Raw genomic sequence first — 15,916 nt, 5'->3', positions numbered from 1 at the left:
TAAAATTATTCATGTAAATATTCGTTAACATGTTCTGTAATTATGTTCTAATACACATAATTGCAGTCGTTCGTATATTAATGCAAAAAGCTATGCAGTAATTCAGTATTCAATATTAATATCATTAATTTCATACATGAGAATCTTAACCTTACCACAGAGAACATAATTTTATATTATTTCACAGAAAGATGAGATTGACGTCAATATTCTTTCGTAACTCCAGACAACCCCAAAATGAAAACAAAGTACCTTTTAAGGCGCTCCTATCATTAAAACTGAAGGAGCATGTAACCTCCAAGAGTCAAGCAGCAATGGGTATGTTTCTGCATTCTTAAGATTTACAACTATTTAGTTGTTGTTGTTTTATCACTTACGATATTTTTTATTTCAGAGCGTGGATGTTTGTATGAATTATCTTTGCTCTTAACCTGTTTGGAAGAAAATGAATTTGAAGACAAAAGATGTATTCCAGAATTTAACAAATTAAATGATTGCTATAACATTTACTTAAAGAAGATGCAGCATTCACAAGTAGAACAAGAACAACTAGCACCTGTACCTAACAGCAAACACCAGACACACAAACAAATTACGTATCTCTTACGAAGATATCCAACAGTATAGTGCTTCTTTCATTAAGGTATTAATATATATTGTAAAAAGGTTTAAATCGTACACATATACATGTAAATATATAAAAAAATATTCATAAACATTATGAATTACATCTTTCATTATACAATAGTTATATATTAAACTGTTCTTAAAATTCCTTAAAATATGAAAATATTAATTAATAATTATTCAGTATTTTTAATGTCTGTGATATTTTCCTGTTTATCAGAAATGACATGTGAACGCTTCAATGCCAGTCGCTTGGAGTAACCTAAATAATTATTTATTTTAAATGCATACAATTTTAATTAGATTATAAAGTGATTATATACTAAGTACTCACGAATTGGTTCAATATTTTTGGAGATGGTTGTGATTTTCTGTATGACATCAAGCTGGTGCTCGATTCTCTGTAAAGTTTTATTATTTTCCAATTGTTCATCTCTATAATAATAATATGTACAAAATAACGTTATGGCACAAAGTACTAAAGCTGCTTTTCTGTACAACCATGTTGTATTTAATAGTTGTTCCTATAAAAAAATTATAGATGATAAAAATTCTTTCTTGATAAAAGTTTATTTTAGATTTTTCTAATATTATATTATATCTTATATTACCTTATCTTCTGGAGACTGATGTATAATATTGTCATAATATTTAACTAATACTCTTTCAGCTACTATGTTTAAACTTAAAATAGTAAACAGCGCAATTCTTGCATCAACAGTTCTTTTAGAAGAACTGAATAATGCACAGATAATACAGCTGACAGTATAAAATATGATGGATTGGAACCAAGACACTTCTCCGATAATCCAGCTTTGAAAAGTGCGTATGTAAGAGAAGATCTCATAAAGCAATTCCTTCTGATCTTTAGCTGATTCTCTAAAATTTCATCAAGAGTTTCTAAGTACGAGTTTACAATAATTACAACTTCAATTTAAATATCGTGAGTTATCTCTGGATTTACTTGAAATCCAACACCATATTGTTCACTGTCTCAGATGAAGTTTTTAATACAGTCCCAAGTTCTTTGCCATGATCTAAAAGCTTGTTTTGAATACGCAAGCCTTCTTTCTGGCTGTTCAATATTATACCCTGCATTTCTGATGCTTCTAAAAGTTGATCCTTCATTCGGGAAGATACTTGAAATAATCTAGAATTTTATATATATACATAGAAATATTGAATTATCTGAAAAATATTAAATATAATGTTACACTTACAATTTAATGGTATCATCAACCTCACTTTGCCAAGCTTCATGATTCAAAAAGAAACAAATATGAGTTGCATGAGTATAAAATTCATTGTAAACATTAAACGCTCTGTCTGCCATGCCATTAATGCATTTGCTAAAATAAATATTAACAAATTTCATTACAAGATCAAGAATAGCATAGGCAAATCATTTGTGTTAAGAAGTATTTATCTTACCGACGCTCATTTTCTGATTGACTAAGGTGACACTCATAGGTCATGTGACCAGAATCTTCCAAGAAACAATTTGCTAAGCGCAAAGCAAGAACAGAATGCTCATAATCATTTAATTTGTCGCAGCTGCTTTCCAATGCTTGGAGCGCAGCATGCCAACATTTTCCATGTTGTGACAATGATGACTTTGCTAAAAAAAATTGAACCTATTAGCTATTGTTTAATAGTTTTTATTTTCTTTAGCTTCTTACCTTTTATTAAGGAATATTCCTTTTCTCCCAATTCTTTCAAAACCATATTACCATTACTGGCTAATGCTCCAAGAATAATAAAGAACAAAAACCAAAGAGTAAAAATCTTGGAATATATCATTTTGTCAGAACCACTAAATTTTTAGATGTATATTTATACACACTTTTATATTCCATCGAATGTATTCCAAGTAAACAATTGCTTTTATAATCATCAGAATTCTATCGAATTATGCCATATATATAAATTTGTAACAGTTTAACAGATAGGTAGAAAATTAAAAGTTTGCATTCAATCAAACCAAAAATCAATCTAATTGCCAAAAAAGGTACTCATTAAGCACATAAATTAAAATAATTTTACTTTGTACAAACAATTTGCAAACAATGCATATCACTTGCTAAGAATTATTTAAAGTTATAGATGATAATATATTTTAAATAATTTTGATAATAATAAATGACAAGTATATACAAATTTTGCTGAAATTGATAAAGATTAGAATAAATAAATTTGTAACGGACAGTTCTGTTTGGCGCGATTGAACATAATTTGATTGGTTCGTAAACTGTACTGACGCCATGGACGCCACTGACGGAAATTTTAGCTTTAGCTTGATAAACGTCTTGTGCACTAACGCCACAGAAAATATTGCGGCTAGAATAGAAAGTCGTACGCTAAAGGAAGTACAGATGGTAATAAGAGAAATATAAGACAGATAAAAATTATTGTAATTAATTCACTATTTTGGTCATTTTTATAACTATTAAAATAATTCGAATTTTATATATTTTATATAAATACTGTGATCAGTGTGCTATCTCAATTGTTTCGATTTTGAATACGCTGAGTACTTCGATAGATCTCGAATTGTGGTTAGGGATGGAACGCGCCACAATAGAGCAGGTATGTACAGTGGAGTTTGAACCGCTTTGTATTTTTTGCAATTTTACTGTTTTAAAGTAAATCTCATGTGAACAAAGTTGTGGAAAGTATTTTATAAATTGTTTTTTGTAAGGTAAGCGTGTAGAATTGTAATTATCCAATATCGTGATTTTGATACCGTGTTCTGAATCCATCCACACAGCACATACCCAAAAGATATCTAGAAGACATGCCGAAGATATCTTTGAGAGATACAATATCTTTGGGACACGATATCCTTTGAACATCCCCCAAATATGCATGCTGTGGGGACAAAATCAACAAATATTTTGTTTGTATATCTTATATGTTTTAACCTATTCAAACTGGAATAAAAGTGCTATGAATACATATAATGTATTGCCAGATATAAACATAAATTATTCTATAATTAGCTGCTTCAATTATACTTTTCATAATAATCAATTATTTCAAGCATTTCTAATACTTGTCAAGATATTTCGAGTTTTATTTTTGTTATAAATAATAGCTTCGTTCATTTTATAATTGTATTTTTCATAATTTATTATTTTTGCATTTTCTGTCTCTAGAGACTTTCGTATATTTCTTTCATGACAATGCAGAAAGTATAATTAAAATGAACATACCATTACTCTAATTGGTCACACTGCAACCTTTGTCACATTGCTAGAAGCTAGAAGCATTTAAAGGTTACAATGCTGCACTTCGATAGATTCCAAATCGTAGTTAACTTCGTGTCGGTTGTAGAGTTGTAGAGTTGGATTTGGATCGCTCCGAATCTTTCGTGATTTTACTATTTTAAAGTGAATATCGTGACCAAAAAGTTGTAAGAAATATCTTGTAAAGCCTAAGGTAAGCACTGTATGTAATTGTAATTATGTGCCATAATCGCGATTGAATTCCACGTATTCAGAAGCGAGTCTTTTCGTATACCTACATATTTTAACCTATTCTTCTATCAAACTACAATAAAAACGTAATGATTGCAGTATCATCACCATATAAACCTAGATTATTTTATAATTATCCACATCAATATTATACTTTTCGTAATAGTCAATTATTTCAACTATTTCAAGACATATTGAATTTGATTTCTATGTATAATAGTTCTGTTCGTTTTATAATTACTTTTCATATTTGTTATCCTTGCGTTCTTTTTCTCTAAATGTATGTTTACATGTATAATATATATTTAATGTATACATTTATATATATATATATATATATATATATATATATATATATATATATTTACATGTATAATTACAAAGTTGCGTCGCGTTGTGTCGAAAGAGTTGATAAATGAAAATATAACCTAACCTATATAATTACATTTTTTGCTTAAATGTATATTTGTTTTACTAACAGCTAAATATTATTTCATGATAATGCAGAAAGTGCAATCAAAACGAACATAACTAATCATAGTTGATTCATTGCCCAATCATTTCAACAGAACTGTCCGTTACAAATATTCAAGTTGCAATGTTGCACACACATACACACAAATACACACACACACATTTCGATAGAATTGTAGTTAGCTTCAGAACACGCCGCTATTGCAGAATCGGATTAAGATTGCTCTCGCAATTATTACTGTTTTAAAATAAATCTCGCGTGCGAAAATTAATCGCGAATATTTTATAAATGTGTCGTCACGTATTGCCTATCGCTCACAATCCCTCTATTATACGTCAATATTATAATTTCAGTGTTGACAATTACTGTGTGTGCCCGGAATTGACTAAAACCTCGTCGGATACTTCATGTGATTATTTCCCCATCGAAATACAAGAGTACTGCAAAATACCGAAATACAGCGAGTAATGCAGATATATACAGCTCCAGCACATTGCCAAAGGTATGTGATATTGTCTTTCTATAATTAGTTGTATCCTCTACTAGTAAAGTTTTCATATTGCTTTAATTTTATATTTGATATGATAGAGAACGTAAGATAAATCTTTCTCATCGTAAACGTCAATCACTTTGGCATTAGACAGTGATATTTTCTCGACTTAAAATACTTTTGCCTTTATATTAATCCTATCAAGTGTTTAATTTATAATTTATAATTTTATTATACTCGTGTTTTGTAGAACCGAGCTAATGTATGTTTACTAAAACGCTGTCGATTGGCCTTGTCACAGTTCTCTTATTATCCCTGCATCATATCGATCTACATTAATAATTGCGAGCTTTTAATGAGAATCACACAAGCCTTTAATGCTATATTATTAATATCAATAATGACGACAAATTCTTATGTCGCCATATTTCAATCCCTTTGTCACAATCAAAGAAAAACATGAGAACAGCTACTTTACCATTTGTCGTGAAATTTTTATAAGTCTTTTTTCCAATATTAAGTATCACTACCACTAGCATTTACTAGAATTAGAATCAGAGAGTCAATCCATTTTTCTACACTGCCAGCAAAAATATTTTGACATATGTTTGTGTTATAAATCATGAATCAGAAATGCATCGTGCACAGAACAACTTAAATTCTCACACAGCATATCCGGGGGACGTTCGGAGGACATTTCGAAGATATCGTATCTCTCAAAGATATCTTCAAGATATCTTCTGAATGTCTTTGGATATGTGTGCTGTATGGATTATATTAGATTTCTTTATTTAAATTATACAGATAAAAAAATAAAAGATAAACAATTGTAATTCTAAAATGAATATTTTATGATCAAAAAATGTATTTCACGCATTGTAAAAATAAATACAATTAATAATCATTAATCGTAAAAATATTTTTCTGTTATATAAATTAGTTTGTCACATAAATGAGTTGGTCACATAAATCAGTCGACCGCATTTTATAAAATTATCTGAGAATATCGCTTTTGTTTTGCACCAATTTATAACATATTTAATTCTGAAAGGATATTAAAAAATCAATCACCGTTGTTAGGAAAAGGAAAGAAAGGAGAAATAAATTAACACACCTAAATAATTTTTCCTATCGCGTTTTATATTTTATATGACTATCATTTAAATAAATTATATCTTTAACAAATTTGGAAATGCTCTTTTTGTGAAAACATTATATCACATTATTTGTCATTTACAAGTCTATCACTTTTTACCGAGCTTGCTTCAGCTATAAAATATTTTCTGTTTGTTTCATGGCTATATATATTTATAGGTATGCAGGCAATTTGTTATTTTGTAAGTACCTACTCTAATACCGTATCGAAAGAAAGCCAAAAAGTAAAAAGACGTTTTTAAAAGATTTGATTTTTTTCGTTTTTTAAAATTTTTGTCTGCATTTTATTACGTAATCAGATGTCAAATGTGTCAACAAATAATTTATTGATGAAATGAGTTCTATATTGTGCTCTTCTTCGTGCACATAATAAATTGAATAATTCTATTCCAGCCGATCCATGTTAAGGCAACGGATCTGAGAGATATTATATTTATTTATAATATTACTATATTTTCAATCTGTTAATTTTCTAATCTGTTTAAAATCCGAAAGAAACTAATGCTTTGCACTTCAAGAAAAGGTTTTTAATCTTTCAACTCTTTTTTGATATTACATATTCATCTGGATTGTTTGAACAATTCGTGCTGATTTTTGCTACTAAAAAACCTGTATCTACTATCTTAAAAAAGCAGTTTTTAATGAACCTAATAAATAATATGATTTTTGCTATCTCAAAATTCAAATCAAAGATGATTTAATATTCACCAACACGATGCGCAGCAACGGAGTTGTAGTTTGCAAGTTGATCTGTAAGAGAAAAATATATTCATTCAAATTATTAAATTATATTTAAAAATAATTAATATTTTAAAAATTACGTTTATTGAATTTTTTACTCGTTTCTCGAAAAAATACTTAATAAAGCAATAACGCAATTATTAAAATATCTAATTTTTATATAAAATATTAAATATATAATCAAAATATTTGCGTCGCAAAATCAAATGATTCATATATATCCCAAAACTAGCTAATAACAAATGATAAAATGATTAACTACACTAAAGTTGCTCCGCCGATGCCTGATGTCCCATGGATCTCCTCCTCTCAGTCATGGCACTCATTCACTCACTCACTCGTGAAGTTACGATAAATAAATGAATAAACTTCCGATATTAACCGTGTTTTCGACGCATTTTTATGTCATTGTAGATAAAGAAACACTCGGCAAAGCACGATTGCACGAATTCGTTCGAAATTCGCAGGCATTCGTTGCAGGCAAATCGTTGGCTTATTGTTAATGTAAGAAAGTAATTTTACAATATTCGTCGCGATTTGGAAAGTAATAAAGCAATTATAGTAATACGGAGCGACTTCTTTCGCAATCTTTCCGCTTGCGTGATGTATGAATGATACCGAAATGTTAATACGCAGTCATAGTAAGCAACACGCGCGCACATCGTAATTCTCAGAAATCAGAATGAAAACAGGGCCGCGAGCTATCGTCGAAGCTATGTTTGTTTATATTTTGTTGTGAGCTACGATGCGACATGATACGTCGTGTTTATTGCCTACGCGTTAGCATCTTGTAAATTTTTTTTTCGCTCACAGCAAAAGAATCTTTTCTACCATCACGTTATCTCATAAATCGTTGGCGCGAAAAATATTAAAAGATTTTCTACGTATAATGACCGATGAATAGTTTTCACGATAAAATTAAACGCGTAATTTTCCAATTTTCTTCGTCGTCGTTCGCTTCGCGAGTATTGAACGAATCCTAACTCTGTACTTTTCCGAGTTATATATTTCTTTCGTCGTAAGGAGAGAAAGTACGTGTCGAGAATGAGATTAATATCGTGAGTATTGTTCAAAGTGTCGCGCAATCGTCGTATTTTCGCGAGACAAAGAAGTTTCTTATTACGCCGAAGAAATATGTAATTTGGAATAGCACGGAGCTACAATCCGTTTAATATTCGTGAAGCAAACAGCAATGAATTTACGGAGTAAATAAAAAATTATGCAATTAATTTCGCTGCGAAAACTATTATTTCGTAATTACACGTAGGAGATAATCTTCCAATATTCGTCGCGATCACTTGTAAGATAATAATGAGATGAAAAAAAGTGATTCTTTTGTTCGTCGTGAGTCGGCTTGATAGCATAGTCGTGCAAAAGATCAGCAAGGCGCGCAGGACAACAGCGCGTACGATACCGCGTCGTAAATCCCAAGAAAAAGGAAAATAACATATTTTAACGCTAACCGCGGAAAAGTACCACAGTCACGGCGAGTAACGCGCAAATTAAACGTGCGATTTTCTTTTGCCTGCTTCGAACGAATTTGTGCGATCGTGCTTTTTTGAGTATTTCTTTGTCATAATGAGACAAAGACGTGTCGGGAATGTGGTTAATGTTGAGAGCGTTATTTAAAGCATTTTGCGTCATAGTTTCACGAATAAATGTCACGACTGAAACGAGAAGGAGGTCCCAGGTGGCATCAGACATCGGTGAAGCAACTTTATGATAAGTTGCTATTTATCTATTCCTAGCTATTTTTAGATATATTAATCATTTATCTCCGCGACGTAAATATTTTTATTACTATATTTAATATTTACAATTATTTCAAAATGTTTCAAAATATTTATATAAGAATCAGATTTTTCCAATAATTGTATTATTGTTTTATTAAATATTTTGTCGAGAGATGAGTAAAAACTTTATTGCGCATAATAATTATTTTTAAAATTATTTTAGCATTTTTGTATATAATTTACATATACCTTTTTATTTTACAGATCACTATGTAAATTATAACTCCGCTGTTGCGCATCGCGTGTCAATGAGCACTAAATCATTTTTATTTTAATTTTGAGGTAAAGGATTTGTAAAATATAAAATCTTTTCCCTTAAATTTCTTTTAAAAAGATTAAAAAATTAACAAGTTATGAGCATAAAAATATTACAGATATAATTACAACATTTCACAAATTTATTGTTTAAAAATGGATATGGACTAAAACAGATTACTGTTAATATTTAAGCCTGAAACATATGCAATCGTTTAATTTCTTGTGCATACAAAAAAGCGCACATATATAGAGCTTATAAAATAAAGCTTATCATATCAATATATTATATATTGTCACATATTGTTTTTTTGGTATCTTATTACACAATTATAATATTACGATAAAATATACTTACGAGATATCAAGTCGTCTACGTTTGAAAGCACAAACTTGCAAGCGCAAATAAAAAAGACAGAATATATGAGATCTGCGGTAAGCTCGAGAAAAAAGTGATAGAGTTCAAAAACTAAAATGGTAAATAAGATTTCCGTAAAAAGAAAAATATCTTTAGATCTGTTAAAGATATTATTTTTTACATTTTTTACCAAGCTCTCTTATGCATTACGTAAAATTTTTAGAAATTGCAACCGAGAACGTATGAATACGTGATATATTAATAATTTTATTTCAGCAATTTAAAAATAAAATATATTATATTTAATTGATTAAATTAATTTTTTTATTAATTAGTTGATTAAATTATCAAGTTAAATAAAAATTGGTAATGTATAATAATGAGAAATAAAAAAAGAGAGATAATTAAAATTAAACTAAGGCAAATATTTTAACAATTTTTCAATATAAAATTTTTATTTCAATTTATATAGTTTATACTTCATGAATATCGGAGATAGCAACATGATATTTCTGTATTTCTACGTAAAATATATCTGTTTTTACAAATTTATCTTTTCTCTTTCTTAAATTGGAGTAAATGTTTGATTTTTATATATCCTGTTAGGTTTAAATATTATATAAACTCGTATAAAGAAATCAAAAGTTGAGAAAATATTTCAAAGTACACGTGTAAACACAAGGTTAAAAGACAGCAAATATTTCATGCAGCATCTTCCAAATCTTTTATGTAATAAAAAAATACGTTCGCAATTAATGATTATTATATATATTCATTCTTATAATACACCTGATTTTCTCTAATCTTTTGTAGTCTATCAATTCATATATTTTTAAGATAAAACATCTGCATCAATTTTAGAGTTGAGATATTGTATTTCATTACGTAATTAAATCTGTGCGTAGAATGTGCGTATTTCTCATTCACGATTTTTGAATGTAGCACGAATATACGCTAAATGGCAGTATCGTTGGCCGGTGATGTAGAAAAATGGATATGACTCTCTAATTCTAACTTTAAAATGAATGCAAATAGCAGTATTGAGGAGAAATCGATAAGAGTACCACAAAAAACTGCCGTAGTGATCGTTCTAAAGGTTTCTCTCTAGTCGCAACTATAGAAATAGGTTTATTAGTACAGAATAGGGAAATCAGCGCGTATTCAATGCCATTATGACACCAGCTGAAGCGTTAAAATCAATATTTCGATTCACCATCTTAGTTTACTTTATGTTTAAACGGTATGTTTAAACAACATATATTAATAATATTGCACGTATTATTCGCAAATATTATCATTCTACGTACTTCATTTTAATACAAATAATAGAATTAAAAATTACATCTCTGACATACGAATATTGATTATATTGCGAAGTTCAGCATAATTCAATTTACACACATTATACAAATCATAATTTCATCAATCAAAAGTAATTAATACTTTTTTAACAGTCAAATATTACATTTACTAATTAAGTTATTATGTGCAATGCTTTAATATCCTACTATGGGGTATTAAACTCACTAAAGATATCATCGGATTTTTTAATTATATTTTATTAATTGCTTAATTATATTGACACACGATTTAGTCTCGATGCTGACTCGAGTGTTTGATATAAATTTAATGACTATCGATACCCGTTAAAGATCAAAATTCGGAAGTAAGACTGCCGAAGGATTCGTGATAAAGTTGCGTCGCGGCGCGTCGTGTCACGTTGGGGTGCTGCTGGCGAACGGCCAGCATCGCTTGCCATTGAATTCGTGCACACCGAAAATAAGTAAGTCGGTACGGAGGCAGGCACAGTGACACGAGTTCGATCTCCTCGCTTCGTCTCTTAAAGACCGGTTTACTCGAACGAGCGCAGGGACATTTCGGGATCATTGTTCGGCCCGGTTGTTCTCCTCGTAACTCGTATGACACCAGCGAGCACAGAGGCGTAGCCATAACGAAATACAATAGTCTGCACACATATTTCACTATTATGCAAAATATCGCAAAATATTCCGCAATTAATGACATCCGCAGTAATGATTGCTAAAATTATTCCAGATCACGCAATTGAATAATATACTTTATGTACAATATTCAATTATTTTTTTATATTGATCTTAATATTTTTATTATTTTATTTTTTAATTTTGCTATTATTTATTAAATAACAATAATAATATATAGATTGAGGAAAATATATAATAAAATACATAATGTAAAAATCATAAGCTTTATAATGAAATGTAAATATAATGATGCATAGAATAACATTTTACACGAGACATAGAATAGAGAATAATGTTTCATTATACAATAATAAAGTTATATTATTCGTACTTCGTGAGAGGAAAGTTTAGCTACGCTACTGGCCTCGTGTAAGCCACGAGTAACTTACGATAAATGATTATACTCCCCTTGTCTTTTACGTTCATCCTCGGCGACATTTGTCGTGACGAGGATAGACAAACTCTTTGATGGCCGGGCTTAATGGACTATCTTTGTGACTAATGTTTCATCGTGCTTTCGACATCGGTTCTCTGTGATTGCTACATTGTTACCGCTCCGACGATTCTCTTAATATTAGTATTAATCTCGAGATATTAATTGCGATTATAATTGAATATACGTTCTTTGATTTATCGCACAGCTTTCTCCAATTTTTTTTCGAAGATTATTTTCGGGGGAACAATCTAACGGGACAGCGGAACTAAAATTACCGATATCTTAAGGCGCGAACAAATGATTCCAAGGCCGAATGGCGATCGATCACCGACGTGAGAGACCGCGGCCTCTAAAACGTGAGGAAAAATATTACGCGCGGGTGAGAACGATCGCGCAAGAAGAAGGCGGTGACCGCGCGCGCGATCGATCAGCTGAGCGGCGGCGCGTCGCGCGCGCCGTTGATAAAATATATGTATACGCGGAGCAAATCATCCGCGCCTAGTCCGCTTGACGTCAAGCTCACCGCTCCGCCAGGAGGATTAAAAATACCCCCGGCCCCCGACGGGGTAGTCAATGTCGGATAATTGCAGTTTCGATTTGCCCCACATTTTGCACCCCCATCGTGCCGTATTAGCTAAAAAATGCACAGGAATGAGCGCGCACAGTTACCAAATCGGTACCTGACCGCGTGACCGAATCGTCTGAAAAATTCGTGTTTTAACACGTGTCGTCGGATTTGTTTGTTATCATTCCGCCGCTGCGCTTTGTTTCCTTCCTCTTTTAAATCCGGAATATGCACTATATTTCAATTTAAAAACGAAAATCGCCGAAGGGTATAGCTAAAATAATCGACTGAATCCGAAATGTGTCAACGAAATGCGGAAAATTCATGACTACACCGGTGACGCGCATGTTGATGCTTTTTGACTGAAAGTTTACACGGTGCTTTTAAATTTATTAACATTGTCCGGTTTAATTTGTGGAGGTATTTAATAAAGGCGGGCGTATATTTTCGACTGTACATTCGTTCCGTAAACGAAATAATATATCTCGCCGCACAAGAACTCCCAAGTACGCCAGAGAATTTAACATGAAAATTTTATATGGCAGGAAAATTCTATTAGATTAGAAACCCATTTCTAATGTAGTAGAAAAACATTTTAATTATTCAATTAAGATATTGCGCGTTGTCGATCGAAATCGAAAATTGCAAATTCATCTTTTTCACCGTCTACCGCGAATGCATCTTCCATTGCGCGAGCAAAAGTGGATTGAATGCCGGATAAACACTTCGTCTCGTTTAATCGACGTTAAATAATGCAAGAAAATGTGTCAGGTTTCGCGCGCGCCGGTGTGTTCGAAAATAGTCGATATCAGGTGCCGGTGATGAATGAGGCGTTTAGAAGCGAAGCTGCAGTACGTACACGCGGTAATACGAAGCGGATGATGGTGATATTGTGATTAATTGACCCTTGCAACCTTTGCAGCGAATCAGGTCATTTGCAGCGATCCGATATCGGTACTCTAGGCTCGGCATTAATTCGCCAGACACGATCCTGGGAACGCGTAACGGAGCATCGGCTGTATAGAATCTGAATAGGATTGATTTCCACCGCTCTCTAATGTTTTCGATTGCAATAAGATAACATCGGATAATGGAGCGTCGCGATAAGAGCGCTTTCAAATGCGAGCATACGTATTATTATATATTTCAACTAATATAATATTTTTCCGTAAAATATATAAATGTGGAAAACTATTTGAAAAGGCTTTAATTAACATTCCATCAAAATAATTGATGTATAGTGTGACATACAAAAAAATTAAAGTATCGTAGTCGAATTATTAATTTAACGATTCTAATGAATCGGAATGCAAAAGTCAATTAATTAATTATGCGGATTATTTATCAAGCGACGATGTTCGGGAAATACTTCGCGTCTGAAAATAGTGCAATATTGACGCAAATCGAGTGCTCTATATTGAGTTATTCGAACGCCATCGTTATATTAATAGACAATAATGATACGCAGAATTAACTGAAATGTTGTAACACACGCTTAAGAGATATCGATCACGTCGCGTTGAAAAACCAACACAGGTCTTATAATTATCTGTAACGTAGGAGGTCGGCCCTTCCGATAGCACAAGGACGTTCACATTTATAATTAGTACGAGTGGTGGTCTTATCGTATTGGACTTTCGTGGGTTGTACTCCAACACTCTTGAGCTACTATATCATCCGGAAGTGGCTAACCATTTACCTATCAGATATCTTTGCAGAGAACTGACTGCAATATCATTCAATTCTTTTTTAGTAATAAAGATCTGTTTTTATTATTCTAAGAATTTTTATTTTATTTTTAACGTTAAATCGTTACTTTTTAAAAGAGTAATAATTTTAATTTTAAAAATAAAATAAAAATTCTTGGAATAATAGAAACAAAATGCACTTTTGCGAATATAGTTATTTGCTTTATATTGTATCTTACTTTTTAAAAATATTTCATTTGAATGTATCGGGCAAATGGTTAATACGCGTTACAATATAATTAGTTAACTGATGATACAGGTACATATCGATGACTGTAATAATAATAATGATCGCGCAGTAAGCGCCATATCAAACGGTAGTCGCGTATTATCGAACATATTATATATGACGCGATGAAATATCGTCGGCTTTGCGCAATGTCCCGTTCCCTTCCAAAAGGCGTAATCAATAAATAAACATCGACGGTACACACGTTCGTCTATCCAATATACATTAGTTAACTACCGATGTACCAACTTCCCGACGTGCTCTCATTTACTGAACGTAGTACAGTTAAATTGCCTTAAATCTACATTGAAGCTTTATTTACGCATGTCGATGTCCTGATAATATTTGTCCTCTTTTCTAAACCGTCACAAAATCAAAACATAACGTAACAAGTGCATGCGAGAAATATCAATATTGCGAGAATTAATTTGATTCGATACCATAAAAATTCCGCGCGCCGCGTTGCTACAATAGAAAATAATTGGATGAACAAAAATATTCATCGTGAAATCAAAGGGAGCGGTATATTCCAGTGTCGGCCGGTGATATTACCGTAAAACACGATTTTTTGCCTCACCGAGTATCAACGTCCGTCCAATATATAATTCAGTGTCCATCTCGGGAGGATCATCCGACGCGTATTCGTCGCGTTGCCCATAATTATTATCCGGCTGTGTACACTCGAATAGATAGGGGAGCGTTTCGATTTGGTTCATTCCGGAGGGAGCAAATCGGCAGATAGGATATGAGTGACGAATATCAAGGATTATAGGAATCATTTTCCGGCTAGGATCTCTTCTTCGTTTGCAGCTCTATCGGGAAGCACTTCGACGAGAGCACAATGACGTCAGTAGAGCGTCCGGTTTCTTCCACATTTTCCACACTCGATAGATCCTATTCACATTTCGAATCTCCTTTGCCCGTTGAGGAGAGAGAGAGAAAGAAAAATAAATCCGCCCACGCGGACTTTATGGTCGCGCCATCGATTGTCAAGATGGAAATTTTCGCCAATGACGATCGTTTCAGATTTAATACTCTGGCGCCAGTTCCGCCGCTGGCTCTCATATCTCAAAGTGTCGTCGATGCGACAATTTTATGCCCGTTCGCTGATTATTTAGTGGCGCAACGTCAGGTGCACCTGTCGAAAGAATACAGTGCGCATTTCAGCATGATTAATAATGCTATTCGTGTTCCATCAAAATATCCCGCCAATATTATTTTTTATTGGATTTCTTCGATAAAATACAGTCCTGGTAGTTCTAAATGTCGATGGAGATAAATTGAACGAGGAGCAAAAATGTAAATTCACACAAATAATCTATTTCATTGAAAAAAGAATACTAATTCTAAAAATTGCGGAGATTGCTTTAAATACGAGCGCATATTCAGAACGAATGAATTTTACAAATTATACATTTATGTCATTCTTGCGTACATGCAAAACCTTCAATCGTACTTTCTACTATGGAAATAGGTCAGTTCTATCTTTTTGACCCTTTTAGAGAGCAATCTCTCCCAGTTTCGGCAGAAATCCCCGCGCCACTTTATTTTTGAGGCCAAACCAC

At 32.1% G+C, this 15,916-nt stretch overlaps 3 protein-coding genes across 4 annotated transcripts in view; 2 read left to right on the top strand and 1 right to left on the bottom strand.

Annotated features, from left to right (window-relative positions):
* Positions 1–77: 77 nt before the first annotated feature.
* Positions 78–1,127, top strand: LOC105670891 (small ribosomal subunit protein mS37). Of its 2 annotated transcripts, XM_067353832.1 has the most exons (4): positions 78–97; positions 188–318; positions 395–643; positions 848–1,127. In XM_067353832.1, the coding sequence occupies exons 1-3, from the start codon at positions 81–83 to the stop codon at positions 625–627; spliced, it is 381 nt and encodes a 126-aa protein (XP_067209933.1). In that variant the 5' UTR covers positions 78–80; the 3' UTR covers positions 628–643; positions 848–1,127. The 2 variants fall into 2 exon arrangements, with proteins under 2 accessions (XP_067209933.1, XP_067209932.1); XM_067353831.1 differs by lacking the exon at positions 848–1,127 and having other exon boundaries at positions 395–716.
* Positions 188–3,829, bottom strand: LOC136999489 (uncharacterized). Its single transcript, XM_067353829.1, has 7 exons — positions 2,307–3,829; positions 2,059–2,245; positions 1,848–1,976; positions 1,592–1,777; positions 1,239–1,506; positions 962–1,151; positions 188–889 (listed from the first exon to the last, which is right to left on the bottom strand). The coding sequence occupies exons 1-7, from the start codon at positions 2,425–2,427 to the stop codon at positions 804–806; spliced, it is 1,167 nt and encodes a 388-aa protein (XP_067209930.1). The 5' UTR covers positions 2,428–3,829; the 3' UTR covers positions 188–803.
* A 98-nt stretch (positions 3,830–3,927) lies between these two features.
* The window catches only part of LOC105670880 (microtubule-associated proteins 1A/1B light chain 3A-like), a 63,197-nt gene continuing 51,208 nt past the window's right edge, over positions 3,928–15,916 (top strand). Inside the window, exons 1-2 of the mRNA XM_012364612.2 lie at positions 3,928–4,065; positions 4,932–5,080. Coding sequence (XP_012220035.1) covers positions 5,046–5,080 — 35 coding nt within the window. The 5' untranslated portion in view covers positions 3,928–4,065; positions 4,932–5,045. The remainder of the gene's footprint in view (positions 4,066–4,931; positions 5,081–15,916) is intronic.

This window comes from Linepithema humile, chromosome 4 (genome assembly GCF_040581485.1).
Source record: "Linepithema humile isolate Giens D197 chromosome 4, Lhum_UNIL_v1.0, whole genome shotgun sequence".
NCBI lineage: Eukaryota > Metazoa > Arthropoda > Insecta > Hymenoptera > Formicidae > Linepithema > Linepithema humile.
Note: the sequence above shows the minus strand (reverse complement) of the source record. Positions and strands in the feature narration are given on the sequence as shown.

What these genes read in the sequence shown, in the direction of transcription:
- LOC105670891 (XM_067353832.1), top strand. An exon ending in CAAGAGTCAAGCAGCAATGG is followed by an intron (nt 319 to 394) that starts GTATGTTTCTGC and finishes TTTTTATTTCAG; the next exon opens with AGCGTGGATGTTTGTATGAA.
- LOC136999489 (XM_067353829.1), bottom strand. Translation starts at nt 2,427, where the DNA reads ATGATATATTCCAAGATTTTTACTCTTTGGTTTTTGTTCTTTATTATT. An exon ending in ATCAGTCTCCAGAAGATAAG is followed by an intron (nt 1,152 to 1,238) that starts GTAATATAAGAT and finishes ATTTTTTTATAG; the next exon opens with GAACAACTATTAAATACAAC. An exon ending in CAAAAATATTGAACCAATTC is followed by an intron (nt 890 to 961) that starts GTGAGTACTTAG and finishes ATAATTATTTAG; the next exon opens with GTTACTCCAAGCGACTGGCA.